The following is a 19085-nucleotide window of genomic DNA, read 5'->3' as shown; positions in this document are numbered from 1 at the left end:
GGGTTGAAGTGTGTTAGATAGCCTGACACAAAAACAAGTGCATTTAGAAAATTTCACAGCATCCGGGATCAAGGATCCCCAGAACTGCATCCTAGGGAGCATCCGGGATCAAGGATCCCCAGAACTAGATCTTAGGGAGCATCCTGGATCATGGATCCCAGAACTGGATCCTAGGGAGCAGTTTTTCTGGAGAGGCAAAGAGGCAGCAGAGAGCCAAGGAAGTAGGGGTCTGACAGCCACTGCCCCTGTGGTGAAGCACCCAGGCCCCCTTTTTGTGAAGCTGTGAGCCCCTGGGGACAGGTGTTCTCACGCTTGGAGTGGAGCGTGGAGCCGGAGCAGAGCCCAAAAGAAGGCCTGTCTGCCTGTTTTCCGGAGGAAGGCCTGCACATCTGGCCTCTGAGTAAGTCACCTGCAGAAATACCCATCATGCCCGGGGAGAGTAGACAGAACACGGGCTGGAGTGAGGAAGTTGTGGTGGAGTCGAGTCCGTGTGCGAAAACCCTCAGCGGCCTGGCTCTCCTGGCCTCTCTGGGCCTTCGTGCCTCCGGGAGCGCAAGGATGAGACCTGCCCCAGGGTGTGCATGATAGGGGCCACTGAGGACAGGGTTCTGTAGCCCGTGGGCTGCTGCGGCAGGACACGTGTACTTTGCATAAGCCACACAGGTGGTAAAAACAGGGGTTTTTGGAGGGAGTCGCTGAGGTCTAGTCTGGATAGCAGACCCTGCTGTGTGGTGTAGGCTGTGTGGTGCAGGCTGTGTGGTGCAGGCTGTGTGACGGTGCGTCCGTGAGCTCTTTGCCCGCACACCGCAGTCTGTGTGGCCAGCATTCGCGTGTGCTGTGACACTTCCCTGCTCGTTCACATCGTCTCCAAGTCCCAAGGCGTTTCAGGGCTCCCAAGAGGACGCCCTCTTAGTTCTGGATGCCAGCTCCTTCCCAGAGAAGGTGCATGCACTCCGTCACGCAGGGAATAAAGCCACTCAACTCCAAGTGCACCTGCATTTTCAGCACATTCCCTGGATACACATTAGTGCCTCAACCCTGCTGCCAGGTTGCTAGCAGGTCAGGTGAGAGGCCTCACCATGGCACGTGTGGTGGAAACCAGGTGTGTGGGCCCCCATGCAGCTGCCACACCTGGGGGACAAGCTGCCTGGCGTCACACAGCCAGGCGATGGCTGGCCTGGCCCATAACATCCATGGTGTGGCGTTCGCAGGGGAGGGGCAGGCCTGGCCAGCGGGCCCTCGTCTCTTCTCTGCCTCCTCCTTGTGGCTTTCATTTCTCAGCCTCAGTTTCCCTGTCTGCCTAAAGGGGGTTGTCACGTCATCCCTGCAGCAATGGTTTCAGGTGGTAGCTGCAGCCTGGAGGGGGTATGGGTGCTTCCCCAACAAGGTCAGGCCCCTGTGCCATCCCCAGGGTGCCCACAAACACTCCTCCTGCTGGATTGGAATGCAGCCTTTGTTTTGTGGATTAATGTGAACAAACTCTAAATAGGTGGACGGCTTGACAGAAGGCTCATCATACGAATTCAGAATTGCTGCCGCCAACGTGGCCGGAATCGGGCAGCCCTCGGACCCCAGCCAGCTCTTCAAGTGTGAGGCCTGGACCATGGCCGAGCCTGGTAAGATGTCTCTGTCCTCCCACGTACTGGTGCAAGGGGTGGCCTGAGCTGTGGCTTCCCGTGGCACTGCCTGAGGTCTATACCCAGCCACCGCTGGCCTGCACAGCTAGGCGTTTGGTTACTTGGCATATATCACAGTGCGAGGCACTGGGCATGGTTGCAGTTAGAGTGGCGAGTCCCTGCCGCCTGGGCAGTGTGCCTGCAGGTGAGCAGGTGACAGGTGTAGGGAAGCTCGTGCTGAGTGTCAGGCAGGAGGGGAGCATGTAGCAGGGATGCCTCCTGGGCTGCACAGTGTGGGTGCACTTCCCACAGCTGACAGGGCAGCCAGACCTGGGGGGGCACGTGGCGCAGGCTGACGTCCCCCACGGGGTGGACGGAGGACAGGCCCCAGCAGGCAGGGGACAGATGCAGGCCCCCAGCCGAGACAGCGGGCTGTTGGGGCCCCATTACATGTTAGGTTCAGCTCTACCCCCAGGTGGCTTGGTGATCTTGGGGGCCCCTAGTTCTAAAATGTGGGGTTGTCACGCATCTGCATCTATTTTGGTTTCCACATTTTAAAACTGTTTTCACAAATTCTCAAGACCTCAGCCTTCCCTCATACTGAATCCATCGGGAGCATGAATGCATCCAGGGAACGAAACAAAACATACAACCCCAAACAGCAAACCTGAAGGTGAAGCCGCAGAGCCCGGAAATGCAGACTACTTCCCACCTTTTGTGGCCTCTCCTTTTCTATTTAATGAAATCATTTGTCGCCCCTACAAGAGCCAAAGGGAGCAGAAGCAGTTACAGGTCCCAGACCTTCCTGGGGCTCACCAGGCAGCGGTGCCGTGGCTCTGGAGGGATGCAGGGAGTTCGGCTGAGACGGGCCTGCACCTGCCCTTGGGTGCTTAGAGCTCGTGGGCCCGAGGAACGGCCGCGGGTCTGCAGGCAGGGTGGAGGGGGCGAGGCTGCACGCCAGGCGCGCCGGTCAGTGGGGCGGTCAGGCTCTGAGTGAGCGCTGCGTGACCGCCAGGCTCCCTGCGTGTGGGTGGGCGACACAAGTGCCATTTCCTGCCCACCTTTTCTCTCTGGGAGGCACTCCTGCAGGCCGTGGGCTCCCGGACTGGTCCAGTCACTGAGCTGTCCCCAGTGCTTCCTGCTGAGGCCACCCAGTGACGCGCCGCACTGCCCCCACGTGCTCCAGCAGGGAGGCGGCCCACAGGCAATGAGGAGCCGTCCAGTGTCCACGGGGTGGGCCCCTCCCTGGGAGGCTGTGCGCCCTCAGGTGCAAGGGGGCAGGTGCACACATCACATTTGACTTCTCAGGTCCTGCCTATGACCTGACGTTCTGCGAGGTCAGGAACACGTCGCTGGTCATGCTGTGGAAAGCCCCCATGTATTCCGGCAGCAGCCCCGTGTCTGGGTATTTTGTGGACTACAGGGAAGAAGATTCTGGGGAATGGATCACCATAAATGAGGCACCGACTGCAAACCGTTATTTAAAGGTGACCACATTCCTTCGTTTCTGTTTTCTGTGGGAGGACATAGCTCTGGTCCCCTGGCAGACCAGCCTGACGCCCCCTGTGGACCTGCCCAGGCATGTGGGCACCACGGCTGTGGCTGCGAAGGGGGCATCCGAGCAGGCCCCCACCTCTGCAGGCCCTCCTCTTACAGGAAGCTGCCGTGCTGGCTGTGGGGATGTCTAGGCATGTCTGGGTTTCTCTGCATGTGTCAGTGTGCGTTCACAGGCTGCATGCTTTCCCCACGATGCTTACTGCAATGTCTCTCCACTTCAAGCCCCACAGTCCAGCTACCTAATTCACGCAATGGCTAATACAGCCATTTCCATTTATTATTCCCCTGTGATGTTTTCTCCGTCTCGTCAAGGTCTGTGACCTGCACCAGGGTGGCACCTATGTCTTCAGGGTCCGCGCTGTAAACGCAAGCGGGGTGGGGAAGCCCTCGGACACATCTCAGCCGGTGCTCATGGAGGCCAGGCCAGGTAAGAGGGGCCTGCTTATGGTCAGACAGCACAGGACTCAGAGCGACTGGGATTTGGAGGGCGTGCATGCCCAGGTGGTGTGTGGATGGGAGGATGGACACCCTGTCCTGCTTTGAAAGCAGCTGACTTCGCAGGGCAGGCGGGTGTCACTAGTACCTGGCGCGGATGGGCACCATCCCTGGGGCAGCGAGGCAGCGAGGCAGCAGCCGGGGGTGATGGTGGCCTCCACGGCACTGCTGAGCTCTGCTCAGGAAGTGGTGAAGCCGTTGGTGGCTTTCCTGGTTGTGAGTAATGAAGGCCTTGTTGTGGTGAGGACACTGGCACGTCCTAGGGGCAGGAGGTGAAGCCCCAGTGTGCGTGGAGGAGTGTCTTCCTCCAAACCAAGGGCCGGGGCCACGACTCACACCACCTGTCTCCTGGGCTCTGGGGAGTGGCCTGTCCTGCCACCTGGCTTTCTGGCGAGGCTGCTGGTCTCCTCCCACCCCGATCCTCTGGGGTGGATGCTAGCTGGACTGCGGTGGGCAGGTGTCCACTTGCCAAAAGTAATAAATAAATAAGCCCCCAGCTTCTGTCCCCAAAGGGAAACATGGGGAAAAGGATCTGGGGTATAGATGGGCCATGTGCTTAGGTGGTCCCTGGGGGCAGCTGGGTTCCATTGTGGGGTGGGGTGGGGGGTTTCTGTGGCCCATGGGCCGCTGCACTGGGAGTAGGAAAGGAACATTGGTTATGTGTTGACAAGACCCCGAGGCTCTCTGTGCCCCTGGGGGGCTGTCCCGATCCTCCTCCACATCGACGTCGGGTAAAAATGATGATTTGATGTAAAACAAGCTCTCTGCCTAGGCCACCTGTCCCCACCGCCCCCACCCCAGAAAGAGAATCCAGAGCATGCATGTTCCCGGGATGCTCATGTGTGTCCTTGCTGCGCAGGCACGAAGGAGGTTAGCGCTGGGGTGGACGAACAGGGTAACATCTACCTGGGCTTCGAGTGCCAGGAAATGACGGATGCCTCTCACTTCACCTGGTGCAAATCCTACGAGGACATTGCCGATGACGGGAGGTTCCGCGTGGAAACTGCGGGGGACCAGTAAGTCAGGGTGAGGCCGGTGCCGGGCCTAGAGGCTCCCCCAGATGCTGGCCGGTGACATGCTCCCCCTCCCCTTCTAGCTCGAAGCTGGTCCTCAAGAATCCGGGGAAGGAGGATGTGGGCACCTACTCTGTGTCCGTGAGCGACACGGACGGCGTGTCTTCCAGCTTCGTCCTGGATGCAGAAGGTGACGTCTGCATGGCCCAGGCCTGCTTTTCCTGGCTTTGGGCACTTTGACGGATTGACACTAATGGAGAGAAGACTTAGCTGCTTAGAGAAAGGGCGTGTGCTCGGGGAGGCCCGGGTTGGGGGGTCCTGGTATAAAAAGAGATGACTCAAGAAATTGAGCTCTAGGATTAGTGCTTTATCCGCCCAGAAGTCACTGGTCTGGGAATGTTGCTTATGCAACCTGCACCTGTGCTTCTGACGGGTTTTACGTCCATTTCCGTGTGGCAGGCAGGAAGCAGCGTGTCGGCAAATGCTCCCTAAGCCTAGAGGGACACCCGGAGGGAAGGCCCCTCTCTTGTCTCCCGCAGTTAATGACTGTGATGGTGCAAGAAAACATATATATTTTTTCTATGTATGTGAAATAATATTTAATTGCCGAAGTCAGACCTCTTGCTCTCTTCAAGTGGAAGGCAGCAGGCAGGAGGGAGGGGAGGACTGTGTTTCAGACTGGGCGACAGCGGTGGTTCCTCTGTGTTGGGGTCCCCGGCCTGCATTCACTGAGTAGGGAGCGGGTCTCAAGAGGCGAGTTCCTCAGCTGCCTGGGACCACCTTTCCTTGTGTCCGACCCTCATCCCCCCACCCGTCAGGGGCAGCCTTAGGTTTAAAGTGGGTCCACCATGGTGTGCAGTGACCCGCGTGGCACTGGGCTGCTTTATTGGGGTTTGGGGGCCACTGGGTGTGAGCCTGCTGTTGGGATGTAGGGTCCTGGCCGCTGTAAGCCTGGCAAATGCACCCCTTTGTTCACGAAGTGCCATGTGGTTTGGGGCGACCGGTTGGAGAGGCCCAGCCAGGAGGAGGCACGTGCCTGGGGGACAGGCGGCTTTAGGAACTTCTGGCATCGGAGGCCGGGCTCAGAGGCTGGGATAGCGTGGGGGGCCCCATGCAGCAGCAGACAGTGTTGGGTCCCGCTGGCCTCTCCGGGGTCCTCGGTGTGCGAGCTGGCGGCGGAAAGAGGCGCTTCCAAGGCCACTCACGGACACTTCCGGCTGCCCTTCCTGACCCTCACCTGGGGGCTGCAGTCTTCTCCTCATGAGTTCTGAAAGCCGTGTACTCCTCGGCACCATTTTAAACTTTTCAGGTGACACTTGACCTTAATTTTAAATAGTTGCAAAGGATGAAATTTCAAGCATATTTTTTATTGTATACGGACTTTAAATGTATCTTAGACAAAACCTTGGCACGGCGCCACAGGGTCAGCTACCCTGATTTACAGAAATTCCTGCCGTGAGGTGGAGCCGGGAGTGCCCAGCCCATCATCCGACCTGTTCACCTCCGGCCAGAAGTCTGACTTCATACGTACCTTCCTGAGCACGGTCTCACTTGTAGGTTCTGATTCTGAGAAGGAAAGAGGGAAGAACTGAAGAAGGGCCTTAGAACCTTCTCAGCTTGCTGTTGAGGCTGGTCAGGATGTGTCGCTCCTCTGTCTTTTGCTTTTGGTTTTGACCGCTGGTAAAACCCTCGGAGCAGCCCCGGGCAGCGGGAGGAAGATCACAGCCCCCCGGCACAGTCTCGGCCAGACCAGCTCTGCATGGAGCTCATGTGGAGTGAGAGGACCAGCACAGGGCCTCTGAGGCCCCCACTGCATCCCGGGAGCTGACCTGCCCACCCCAGCCCCGCCCCGACCGCTGAGTGACAGGGAGGTTTAGGGGGTGAGGGTCTCAGGTCCGGGGAGCACTGCTCTGCGATGACCGCGTGCAGAGGCTGCCCGTCCCGTAGGTGCTTTCCTTCACATCCTCACATTAGATCTTGGTGATGTCAGGTCTCTGCTCTTGTTTGGCTTTACAGCTGTTTACAAACTTCTGAATGTAGAGGTCAAAATCAGTGATTATGTTTTTTTTCATTGTAGAGCTTGAACGCTTGATGGCGCTGAGCAACGAAATAAAAAATCCCAGTAAGTAACCTTGGAAGCCTGAAAGCCCGATTGCTGGCCGGCTAGGGCCATGTTCGTAATGTGTGGGGCTCCCCAAGGGCCCTGGGGGAGAATGGCCTCATTTCACGCTCCCAGCCTGCTGGACCGTCACCTGTTTGTTCAAAACAAACATCAGCTTATATTGTAATGGGGAGTTTTCTTTGCACAGAGGGTGTTTTGAGTTTGGGGTCTAGCATAGCTGTTCCTAATCCACGTGAGATGCCCACCAGATGGAAGCTGCAGCCTGGAATCGCAAAACTGGCTGCAGAAGGAATATCTACACCGGCAGCCCCCGGATGCATCTGGGAGCTGGGCTGGCCGGGCACCCGCCCAGGGCTCCCTTGATGTGCGGCTTTACGTGCAGCCACAGGCTGACGAGGGCTTTATTTTCCGTGTTCGGTTTTCATGGTCTGATTTACTACTCTGGGGTTTCACTTTCTCAAAACATTTAATAAGTAGGCTTGATGTTTTCCTGCATCCGTGCTGTTCTTTCTTACAGAGACTTGTGCATTATTGACTTTTGATTTCTTTCTTCCTATAGCGGTTCCTCTGAAATCAGAATTAGCTTATGAGATCTTTGATAAGGGCCAGGTGCGCTTCTGGCTCCAGGCTGAGCCATTGTCAGCAAGCGCCAGCTACCGGTTTATCATTAATGACCGGGAGGTCTCGGATGGCGAGGTGAGTGTGCGCGCGAGCAGCCGCTGGCTTTGGGGGGTCAGGCGGGTCAGCTACGTGGAGTCGGTGTCTTGCGTTTGTTTTCATCCTTTCTGAGCTGTAGGAATCGAGTGTCCGGGGTTGAAAAGATGAACAAGAGCTGGCTGATCCTTGCTGTGTTCAGAGATGTGGTCTGGGTGAGATAAGAGACCAGGAGTCCTTTAAGTCCAAACCTGTTGAAATTAAAAAACGACGCACTGTGTTTCAGAGATGCTCAGTTTGGTTTTATGAAAAGGTTCAGGTTTCATGGGGGGTGGATCCTGATGGATCAGTTTGTTTACCTTTGGCAGTAGTCCTGAAGGTGTGTGATTTTGCTCTGTTGCCCACAGAGCTCCCCATGGAAGGTGTCTCCTGGGCAGCGTTTCTGCACCTTCTCCGACCATTCAGGTGCTCTCTTGGTGCGGCACCCATGGGCAAAGAGCAGGAGAGCGGTCAGAAATGCAGAGTGCCACACACACACCCTGCTCTCCTGCTTTTCACTGTGGGAATCTGACAGTCACCACAGGTGCTCTTTGTGGGACACGGCTTGCATCTCCACGTATTTCCTCTTGTCTGATCGTAGCACACCTGGAGACCCAGGCGGAGCACGGGGCACTGGGTGGGGCTGTTATTGTTCAGTGGAGAGTTCAGGGGGTCTCGCAGATCCCGCTGTTTGTACCCTCTCTGCTGTCCTTCCCTCGGTACCTGCTGTGCAGTGCCCCTGGTATAGTCCGCTCTCCTCCGTGGTCCTCGATGCCTCCTGCATTAGCCCTGTACTAACGCACAGCCTGGGGTGCAGGAATCCCTCACGCCCTGCAGGCAGCCCACTTGGTATTCCTGTGAGCTGGACTTCTCATCCTGAGCCCAGCCTTTGCGTCTCTCGGGTACTTAGCAAAGCTGAGCTGGTTAGATGAACATTGACTGGGCAGAAAGCATACATGGACAAAGATTCACATGATCTTTCTCATTCAGTCAGTCTTTGCCGTGAGAATAATGACATACTCTAAGAATCCTAGAAGCGGGAGAGTTGGCGAATACGTAGAAAGCATGTGTTTTCTTCCTGGCTGCGAAAAAACCGACAGTGTGGTCACTGGTGGTGGGCGCGCCCCGTGTGAGCAGGGTAAATGGAGAAGTTTTCTCTGAGCAGAGATCGTGCTATGAAATGAAACACAATTTAGTGTAATTTCACTTCATTTGCAGAACATCTTTTGATTAACGCTTCCTCCCTGCTGTCTAGAGCCTGCTTTAAAGCCGGATGCCACTGCCCCATGGCTCCTCTAGTGGAATGTGGCTGTGCTATCTTGCTTCTTCAGTTAGCAGTCCCCAGGTGACCTCCACCCGAGGATGGACACTGTTTCGTGGAAGTCGCATAAAAGCCTGTATTTGTGACCCGCATAAAATCATTGAACTTCATCTGGCTGCATAATGGCAATGGGAATGAGCCTAATTAATTTCCAAAGCCTGCCCAGATCCTGCGGTGCAAGGGCCGAGAAACCGAAAAGGGCTGCTGCACGGCTGGGAACTGGTTGGGGAGAGCTGCCTTCCTGCCTCTCGGGCCCAATTAGAGTGGCTTCCTGCGGCTTCCTACCGCAGGTGCTGGGCGTGAGCGGATGCGCATGTGAGTGAGGACCGAGCACCTGTCTGGTCATCTTGAATTTGCTGTCCCTGCTCTGCTCAAAAGGAAACACTCAGCGCGCAGAGGGACTCCAGGGGCGTGGCGAGGGGCCGTCCGGGGCAGCTGCCATGCACTGGCCCCTGCTCCTCGCCCTCCATGACCCAGTACTCGGGTCTCCGGGGGTGGAGACAGCGTCCATGCTTGTCATCAATCCTATTTCTTAAAATGACCTCGCTCTCAAAAAGTGACCTGAGGTCATGCTTTCTCATTCACTTCTATCTTTTTATATATACCAATGTCCTGTTCCCATTTCCCACTTAGGAAAAAATCTAAATGATCTTATACAAGTACGTAGTGTGTGCTTTACATGTTTGAAGTAATGCTGGAATTTCTCATTATGAAGGAGGAAAAGTCAAGGCTTTGTGGGGTAGAGGGTGGGGGTGGGCTTCATTCACTTAAAACCTTAAGGCCACATCAGACTAAGCAGAGCCCCCAGCATGGTGGTTGATCCTGGGAATGTGGAGAGCCACCTTCTTTTCCAGTGCCTGGTGGCATAAACTCTGCCAGTCATTTCGGTTGTCTCCACAGCTAACCAACAGCAGACAGAGAGTGAGACGTGACCTTTTCCCTGGGGGTGGTCATGGAGGCGAAGGAACAAACTTCAGTTAGTGGTACGGAAAAGAGCTCAGACGAGGGGCGTCAGAGCCGCGCAGCCAGCACGTCTGAATTAGGTGGGAGCAGAGATTCACAAGGCCGGGGCGCGGAGCAGGGGTCTTAAGAGCAGCAGAGTTGAGCCTGAGGCAGGAAGAATCTGGATGGGCAGGAGGGCAGCCTGCCCCGGGCATGGGTGGGCGGGAGGCCAGGGGGCAGTTCTGGTGGTCTGGGAATCGTGGCTGGTGAAGCAGAAGCGGCCATGAGATAGAGGCCTTCACTGTCAGGCCGAAGAACTTAGAAACGATGCCCCAGGCCAAGGGGAGTGAAGCTAGAGGCTGATGGAATTTGTATTTTGCTCAACTCCCTTGCGATGCTGGCGCTGGAAATACGAAAACATAAGCAGCCTTCCAGAGGGAAGAGTGTGTCTAATGTGGCCATGATGGGCCAGGCTGCACACTGCTTTTCTGGCTGCACCTGCAGGCCTTCTGTTTTTACTACAGCTAGAAATTCTTTCTCGTATTTGAAGGTGAGGTTTACAGGAGTGTGGTTTTTAAAGGGTTGACGGAGTCCTCGTGGGAATTCGGCTTTCTTGCTGCTGAGCTCAGATTGATTTGGCGCCTGATCCGCTTCCGTTGTTCCTAAAGTGCCCGTGGGGTGAGGGCTTGGGAATGAGTGGGAGCGGAGGGGCTGTGACTGCGAGGGCCTGAAGTGCCCCCTTGCCGACCTGTGGCAGCCGTTGGCCCTGGCCCTGCATCTCCGGGGCTGGCGAGCGCGTGGTTGTGCCAGCTCCACCGGGGTTCGTAGGGCGCACGGCCCCTCCTCCCGGGACAAGCTATCTTGCATCAGGCGCTCGGCCTCTGGGCCTGCAGTTCGTGCTCAGCCTCTGCTGTATGTCGCTCCTACGCAGAACAAGGGCTCCGTCCCCGAATGAACGGCCGTGTTCAGTTTCACCGGGAGGCTTAGTGGATAAATTCCATTCTGTGTTTTTTGCGCATGTCACAGTCCCTTAGGATATAATGGTTGATCCAACTATCAAGTGTCAGAGATAAAACTGGAAGATGGAGTTTCACTGTGGAATTCTCTCCCCCTTCTTGCTCCCAGAAACACAGAATTAAATGCGACAGATCAACGGGCCTTATTGAGATGGTGATGGATCGTTTCACTATTGAAAACGAAGGCACGTACACGGTGCAGATTAATGACGGAAAAGCCAAAAACCAGTCTTCCCTGGTGCTCATCGGCGATGGTATGCGATCGCGAATGCCATCACGTGCTCACAAAACAAAATTCAAGGAAAACCCTTGTGGCCAGACAGAAGCAAACATATGTCATTTCTTTTTTCTCCTTAAATATTGAATTTAGCGTTCAAGGCTATCCTGGATAAGGCTGAATTTCAAAGAAAAGAGTTTCTCAGAAAGCAAGGTAGGTACTGACTTAGTCCCCACCAGTGGAGTAGAACACACTTAGGATTCGGGTGTCTGTTCACAGTGCTTCCCGCACAAGGCCAGATGACTCGATGCCTATTCCAAGTTATCAGGAAGTTGGACCACTTATCTGTAGCAATGTGGGCACTTTTCTGTTCTTTGCCCTTTACAGCTTTGATGGAGTCCAGCGATTCTGACACAAAAAAAGAAGAGAATGGGGGTGGGTGAGTTGAGGGCATCCTTGGGCTCTGAAATGTAGGGAGGGTCATAGAAGCGACTCCGAATGCCAGGAACTTGTTGCTTTACCTAAAATTGTGTGAACTTTTTAACTATCAAATGTTTTAAGTATTCAAGTACAAATAACATATACTTAAAATATGTTGTTTTAAAAAATGCATATTAACTAGGTACAAACGCAAATGGATAAATTTTAGAATCTGAAACATAACCCAAAGGTTTATTTAAAGAATATATTTTACATGGGATTTCTGTGTCCCTCGGAAAAAATGAGAATATGGGTCATAAAATATAAAATCAACATATTCTTTCTTTTTGGTAGTCAGAAAATTTTTTTTGCTCATTTCTACATTATGAATTTTTTTAGCCAACTTCATAGAATGTATTTATGTGAAAGAAATCAATAAATACTTTCTAAATCTGCTCTGTGTTTTCCTATCGGTGGGCTAATGTGTAATTAGTACATGATTTACTTCTCCATTTATTTTTAAATGAAATGACGTTTATGGAAAAATATAGAAATCCATCTTTGACTTCTGATGCTGAATACATAAAATATGCATTTATAAAACTGCTAGGTCAGGCTGTCTTTTCTGGTCTTACCTCTATTCTCCCATTTTAAAGGTTTTGTGCACTTTGCCTTTGGGTATTATTCAGTTAGACACGTGTGTGGGGAAGAAGTATGGTTTCCGTATTCTTTTTCCTAAAGAGCAACGGGTATCAGGTGTCAGCAGGGAGAGGCCAGCAGAATGTTCCCACTCGGACATACAGGTCTCCGCGGAGTTTCAGAGCCCTGAAAACGGGTTATCTGGGCTTCATACCAGGCCGTTGCTTTTTTCTCCCACTAAAAAATGCATCCACTTATACAAGTATACACAGATAGACAGACAGACAGACATATACACGTGTGTAAGTGTGTGTGTTTCTGCTGCTTTTTTCCTTATTAAACTTTCCTCCCCTGTCTTCCCCCCCAGGCCCTCATTTTGCAGAGTACCTGCGCTGGGACGTCACAGAGGAGTGTGACGTGCGGCTCATGTGTAAGGTGAGAGGTCAGAGCGGGAGGCCTGCGCCCGTGCCCGTCAGGCCCGCCGGGGAGGCGGGTCAGCCATGCGGTGACGGGCAGGCAGGCAGTGCACTGCGGGGGTCTCGTGTGCAGTTCAGGACTTCTGTGTTTGTGTCGTTCTTCATGAAAAGACGGCAGCGTGGGGGCGCACGGGGCGACTCGGGCAGGGGTTAAAGAGGTTTACGTGAGAGCTTCCTAGGGAGGTTATGAGCAAGTGTCCTGTGATTTGTTTATCTGGTAATTTCCATGCTCTTCATAGGATTTCTGAGAAGTATAAGGTATGCCTGGGGAATAAGATGCTTCTTAGATTTTTTTTAAATAATTCAGTAATAAAATAAAGCCTTAGTTACTACTAGACAGGAATATCTGTATCTGGGGAACACAGGTTAGCTTAGCGATGGGCCCCAGGGAAGAGGCATGTTTCCCCAGGCTACCTGTGGGCTAGTGAGGGGGAGAAAAGTAAACATAATTTCAACCAGGGATGAGTCCTGAGCCGTGCTGGAGCCGATGCAGATGGCATGGGGCCTGGAGGTTGGGAGGATGCACTGGGAGGGCTACAGGCACCAGCAGGGAGGCTAAGCGGCGGCGTCACCGTGGGCGGCAGTGACTGGGTTTTTAGGGTGCAAATTCCAAGGCTGGTTGCTGGAAGACAGCAGGGCAGCAGCTAGGAAGTTAGCAGAGTCAACACAGGGACTGAAAGCGGGGCCCCAACAGGTGTGCACCTGTGCTCATAGCAGCTGCACACACACACCGCCTGGAGGCGGGAGCAGCCCCGGTGTCTCGGGGCCGTGAGTGGCAGCCCAGCTTCCTGAACAGACAGCAGGGCCCAGGGAGGTACCAGTCAAGGCACAAGCTTCCGGGAGATGCGAGTCCAGGGAAGCTTATGCAGCGTGGTGACTGTGGTCACGGCTGCCCTGTGTGCCGGAAGCTGCTGAGAGAGCAAAATTGTGTTCCTGCCACACACACACACGCCAGGTACACACACATGCCAGGTGCTCCCATGAGGGGGCGGAGGTGATGGCTCACCTGACTGTGGTCACTTCACAACATGCACCTGTATCAGAATCTTCTCAAATGATTGTCATGGGCAAAAAGGAACGTATCTTCACATGTTTACATGTGAGCCCTGGCAAAAATCAGTTGTTTCAGATAATCAGCAATCTGGACACCAGATATGCCATGTGGCTTTTTATAGGGGGCTTCCTCCTTTTTCTGACCATACGGTATTAAGTACAGACTTAAAACGGCGGTGGGAAAAAGAAGGAATTCTGCTTCCCCACATGCTCTGATAACATCTTAGCAATATATACCGTTCTATAAATATTTGATAGTATTTTAAGTTCCCAACCAAGGTGATTCATAAATCTTTCAGCACAGTTATTGGAGAAACTAAATATATATCACTTGAGGTTTGAGTATTTTGCAATTTAATTTGCATGCTCGTATCCCTGTCAATCCTATGATTCCATGAACCTTGGGTCTACATAGTTTTTACCTTAATTTACATAATAATATCATTTGAAACATCAAACTGCCAGAAAGGCAGCCACTAAACACTTCTGTAGACCTCTAAGAATATTTTACATTATTTATAAACTTAAAACCCATCACCTACAACTTGTCTTTATTACTGGCACTTCATACACACAATATGAATTAGATCCTTATGCTGTCTAATTTCATGGGCTAGAACAATGAGGGACCATTTGCCCTTTGTGGGCAACTGGGAAGGCCTCTTGGTTTTAGAAGCTGGGATTGAGAAATGTATTTGCCTTGATTACCACTGACAGCTTTTCCATGAGCCTCTGTCTGATACTGTCTATAATAAAAACTGATATTTAAAAAAAAAGTTGTGATTTTAGAATCTGAATGGACTTTTTTCTTAGGAGCCTGAGCGATTCACATACTCAGCCTAAGGTTTCTGTCTCATAGGTTGCAAACACCAAGAAGGAAACAGTTTTCAAATGGCTCAAGGATGATGTTCTGTATGAAACTGAGAAGATGCCTGACCTGGAGAGGGGGATCTGCGAGCTGCTCATACCGAAGGTACCGCACACGGTAGCGAAGCAAAGCCGGGTGTGTCAGGTAACTCCTGCTGCAAGGCTGCAGGAGAGCAGAGTAGAGGCTGGAGTGGTGGCAGCACTGAGGACAGAGGGACAGAGGACTGCTATGTGGGTAGAGAGGCCCAGAGCACAGCTGTGTGGGTAATTGTGATTTTAGAATCTGAACGGACTTTCCCATCCTGCATCATCTCCCAATCGCACCCTGAACTTCCACGGCTTGCAAAGAATGATCTATGAGCATTGCCTGCGATCTGTGACACTCCGGTAATGCCCTGGGCACGGCTCTGGTTTTACGCAGATGGTTGTGTGCTTCCCTTGTAGTTGTCCAAGAAGGACTGCGGCGAATATAAGGCGACGCTGAAAGACGACCGAGGCCATGATGTGTCTGTCCTGGAGGTTGCTGGCAAAGGTAAAATAACACCTGCTTTGTTCTATGGAAAAGAAATCCACGGGGCTCATGGGATGAGGTGTGTTACGGAGGCACATTCACCTGTCCCCTCAGACGCAGGTGCCGGAGTCCACGCTACACGGTAACACCAAACGGGAAGGTGGACTGGCACTGCGGTTGCACTCACAGCTGGTTCCATGTTTTAGAAGAACGTATATTACTTTGGGTTTGTGTGAAATGTCGTTTTAGCTCCTCACCGTGAGCCAAGTTCTATCCCATTGCTGATGTAGTTAAAATGATTGAAACAGTGATGAAGTGATTCAATTAAATGTGTAGTTGGATTTATGTGGAGTAAAGCGTTCTTGTTCCTTGTTTAAGAAGTGCCTAGGTTAGAAGGATTTATTACACACATAAGCCCTTTATGGATAAATACTGCCGTTTTAGTGTTCCATTTTTCAAATGAACATCACGATTTCCTGTACCAATTTAATTAAACATGAAAATGCTGCATTTTGATAAAATTATATGTTGTAATGGTACATTTCCCTTCTCTCTTATAGTGTATGATGACATGGTCCTGGCAATGAGTAGAGTCTGTGGTGAGTAAATGCCTTCTAATTTCTTATAAGTTACTTTGGGTGCTAAAATCACTATTCCCCGAGGTGGGTGGGCCCCACAGCAGAGGGGCAGCTGCAGAGGACCTGTGTTAGGTGGCAGGGCAGTTACCTGACCGCTTCGGCGACCAGTCAGCAATCCCGTGAAAACACCCGCTGCCCACCAGCTTGGCCTTCCTGATTGGCCACTCTCTGTCTTAGGCACATCTGGGTGACGTCCCTGCCCGTCATTTTGCCGTCAGCATCTCTCTTACAAAGGTCGAATAGCAATGGTGACGATAAACCTCTGGCTTTGTGTCATCTGTATTAAACCCCTTCTTTAGCTTTGCACATGAACTCTTGCCCTCCATTTCCCGTGGTGGAAACAGTGAGAATGGAGACATTGATTATTGATTCATAGCAATAGCTTCTCTTCGTGTAGTGCTTTATGCTAAGGAGTGTTACTGCCGTGGCCGCCTAGAGATGACCTCGTTCCTACCTTCAGACCGGTAACCAAGGCCTGGCAGTGCGCTAGCTTTAACCCCAGGCATTCTGCCAGCTAACCAGGGCGCTAACTAGGAGTGAATGGGCCTCTCCATCCCAAGCTTAACTGCTGTCTCACCTGTTTTTTTCGGGCATTCTCCTAAAAATCTTGTATTCCTTTTCCATTGCTTTCTCAAGACGGCTCTGCAAGGTGGGTCTTACTCCTTCTTGCATTTGTTTGGTCAGATACATGACCACATTTTAAGTGAATCTCACTCTTGGTGATTCTTAATGGACCGAGTCCTCCTTGGTGCATGTGGGAGCCATTTTGCGAGCACACATCAGGCCGTTTGAAAGGCGGCTTCACTCTTCGGCCCCATGGAATCCCGTTGTATTAAAATACACCACACACTAAAGGGACACCCTGGGAATGCCCTGATGGCACCCGGGAAATGTAAATGTCTGCAGGAAAGTGACACACACTCCCTCACCCGCCCGTTTGCCGCCTCGAGTCCCTTTTCAGGGGACGTGCTGCTGTCCTCGTCACAGGCTTGCCGGTTCCCTCCCTCCCTGGGGCGTGCTGGGGAAGGGCCGCCACCTTCCGCCTCTTCATTATAGTGAACAGAGTCTACCTGGCAGTGTCCTCATGCCGTCAGCACTGCAGTCGGCTCCGTTTTGGTTTTAGGCGGGCTCCTGTCATCGCTGCTCAGCGGCTTTATAGGACTAAAGGGACTCCCGTTTCGGTCTGACCGCAACAGACATAACTGCACTGTTTCCTGCGATGCCCAGAGTATGGTCTGGGGCCGTGCTGACCTGTAGGTTCCGATGGGTCACCCGCGGCCCGCAAGGAGCTCAGGACTGCTGTAGGGGAGGGCAAGGCCGCTGTGCGGAGCTGCAGGGAGCAGGTGCAGGTGTGACCCCGGGTGCGCGACATGACCTCTGAGAGGACGTGCAGAGATGGCTGTCAACAGGACTCCTGTGACTCGGGAGCCCAGGAGCACATCCCTTTTTATATTATTGGCTTTTAAACCAAATTTCCCTTTGTAGTTTGGTGGGGGTGGGAGATAGCGTTCTGGTAGCTTCTAAGCCAAACAGCCTTTTGGGTTTTGCATCTTTGGAAGCGATCGATTGCTGTTCTGGGCCCCCCAGATTTTGTTTGGATGTCGGGGCCACGTAGAGGCCTTGGATAACACTTGGACCCTGTCAGCCTCGTGGGCTTCCACCCTCTGGACTCACGACCCTGCCCAGAGAACCCCCAGCTCCCAGGGAAGCACGGAGCACACCTGCTTTCCCGGCTGCTCAGCTAGCAGCCCCAAAACAAAGCAGTATGTTCTTCGCGTTCTGACGACTAGAGGGTGTGCTTAGGCATAAAGCGAATCTGTGCGTGAATCCAGATGTGGGCGTGGTTGGGGTCCCTCAGCCTCCCCTCCTGCTGATGGGGAGTCTGGATTAATGACATCCAGGTGCTCATCTAGATTTGAAGTCTGTGACTCCATGGCTGCAAGTAAACCCATTATGCAAATGCAAGCCCAGGTGCAGGTGTCTGTGTGGTGATGCAATGCACACACACCCTTGTTCTTACACGTGTCCATATACGGGTGGGGGTACCTTCAACACCCCTGCACTTTTCCATGCCTGCCTTTGAGGTGGGGAAGGCAGAATCGAAGCATCAGGCTCCCGAGTTAAGGTTTGGCATCTTCTGAAACACTGTTTCTCACAAAAGGCACCGAGGGAGCTGTTTATTTTCACAGAATCCCAGAGGAGACCAGACCAGTTCAATGGGAGCTCGGTCACTGAGGGGCTGTGTCACTCGGCTGATGGCCACTCGGCTGAGGGCCGGCGGAGCGGATGCAAGAGCCCATCCCCGGGTTCCTGGATGGGGAGCCCTCAGTTCCTTCCAACACACTTTGGAGGGTCTGTGCGTTAAGGATACGTATTTCTAAGACATCACCCTCATGATTCTTAAAGATCATTCACTTTTATAAACTATCTAAAGGGAACCAACCTTGTGTATGCCTTATTTTTAATATTTATAGAATACTGAAATGTCTCATCAGATAACTTAAAAAATAAATTGGTGAGACAGAAATACCAGTGGCAGAGGTGAATTGCACAAATCTGGTTAGATTGTGTGTAATAAATATAAATGCTTCTTAAAACATCAAAACAAAGGCCTGATAATGATGCAGCTGATGTAAAATTAGAAAATAGGGGAACAGCCTCCTTGTCGTTGTTTGCCCTTCTTGGTGTCGTTCTTGGAAATCAGCCTCCCGTGATCTGGTTACTTGGAACATGTATCCTGGGGTCCTTTCCACCCTGTGGTTGGTAAAGGTAAATATCCATTGGTTTGCCAGCTGGAATGAGGCCCCTGTGGCTCTGCAGGGTGTGTCTGAATTCCCTACGCAGGGCTCAATTTCCAGTGTCAGGGGAACTGCCAGGCTGGTCCTCACGTTCGAGCTGAGAAATTTTTGAGCATTGCTCTTTCTCTGGAAAACCTCCTGGAAATCCATCCATCTTCTGCCACGCCCTGCGAGCTGGGCATTCCGGCCTCAGGTGCCTGGGCTACTGGGGCTGACGCTGAGCGAGCCCTTGACTTCCTGGAGTCCAACCTTACCTTCGCCTTATTGTTTTGAACAATAAGGAATGTGTATTTGTTAAAAAAATATGCACCTGTTCACTTTCACGTCATTACCAGTCGTTAAGGACATTGTACCAAGAAAATGTTCCTTAAGGGGACGCCTCACGTCATTGACCATTTCTGTCAGCTCATCATTGCATGTGACAGCCCATAAGTGAGATGCTGCCAGCTTCTGGGACTGAAGGCCTTCCCGCAACCGCCCTGTCCTCAGGGCCACTCAGACATCTCGCATCTCCTCCTTGGCATTCATGAACATAACTTCCTCCTGGATGGAATGGCACCCCAGGTGCTCGATCCTACGAAGCGCTTCCTGGTGAATCTGTGTAAATGGTGTGTGGACTAGAATCCCACTCCTGGGCTATGTGCTGGAGACCACTGGCTGGATGCCCTTCAGAGCCCTGGACCCTCTTCTG

General features: G+C 52.6%; 1 protein-coding gene across 8 annotated transcripts in view; it reads left to right on the top strand.

The window, feature by feature from the left end:
• Positions 1-19085, top strand: part of MYOM2 (myomesin 2) — a 68985-nt gene that overhangs the window by 37520 nt on the left and 12380 nt on the right. For all 8 annotated transcript variants that reach the window (XM_036995879.2, XM_073219232.1, XM_036995884.2 and 5 more), the window contains exons 19-31: positions 1490-1616; positions 2925-3103; positions 3486-3600; positions 4528-4684; positions 4765-4871; positions 6759-6803; positions 7363-7499; positions 10885-11029; positions 11146-11205; positions 12419-12486; positions 14440-14553; positions 14892-14979; positions 15519-15557. In XM_036995879.2, the coding sequence (XP_036851774.2) occupies positions 1490-1616; positions 2925-3103; positions 3486-3600; positions 4528-4684; positions 4765-4871; positions 6759-6803; positions 7363-7499; positions 10885-11029; positions 11146-11205; positions 12419-12486; positions 14440-14553; positions 14892-14979; positions 15519-15557 (1381 nt within the window). The remainder of the gene's footprint in view (positions 1-1489; positions 1617-2924; positions 3104-3485; positions 3601-4527; positions 4685-4764; positions 4872-6758; positions 6804-7362; positions 7500-10884; positions 11030-11145; positions 11206-12418; positions 12487-14439; positions 14554-14891; positions 14980-15518; positions 15558-19085) is intronic.

Source organism: Manis javanica, chromosome 12, assembly GCF_040802235.1.
Source record: "Manis javanica isolate MJ-LG chromosome 12, MJ_LKY, whole genome shotgun sequence".
Taxonomy (NCBI): Eukaryota; Metazoa; Chordata; class Mammalia; order Pholidota; family Manidae; genus Manis; species Manis javanica.
This window is presented reverse-complemented; position numbering and strand designations above follow the sequence as displayed.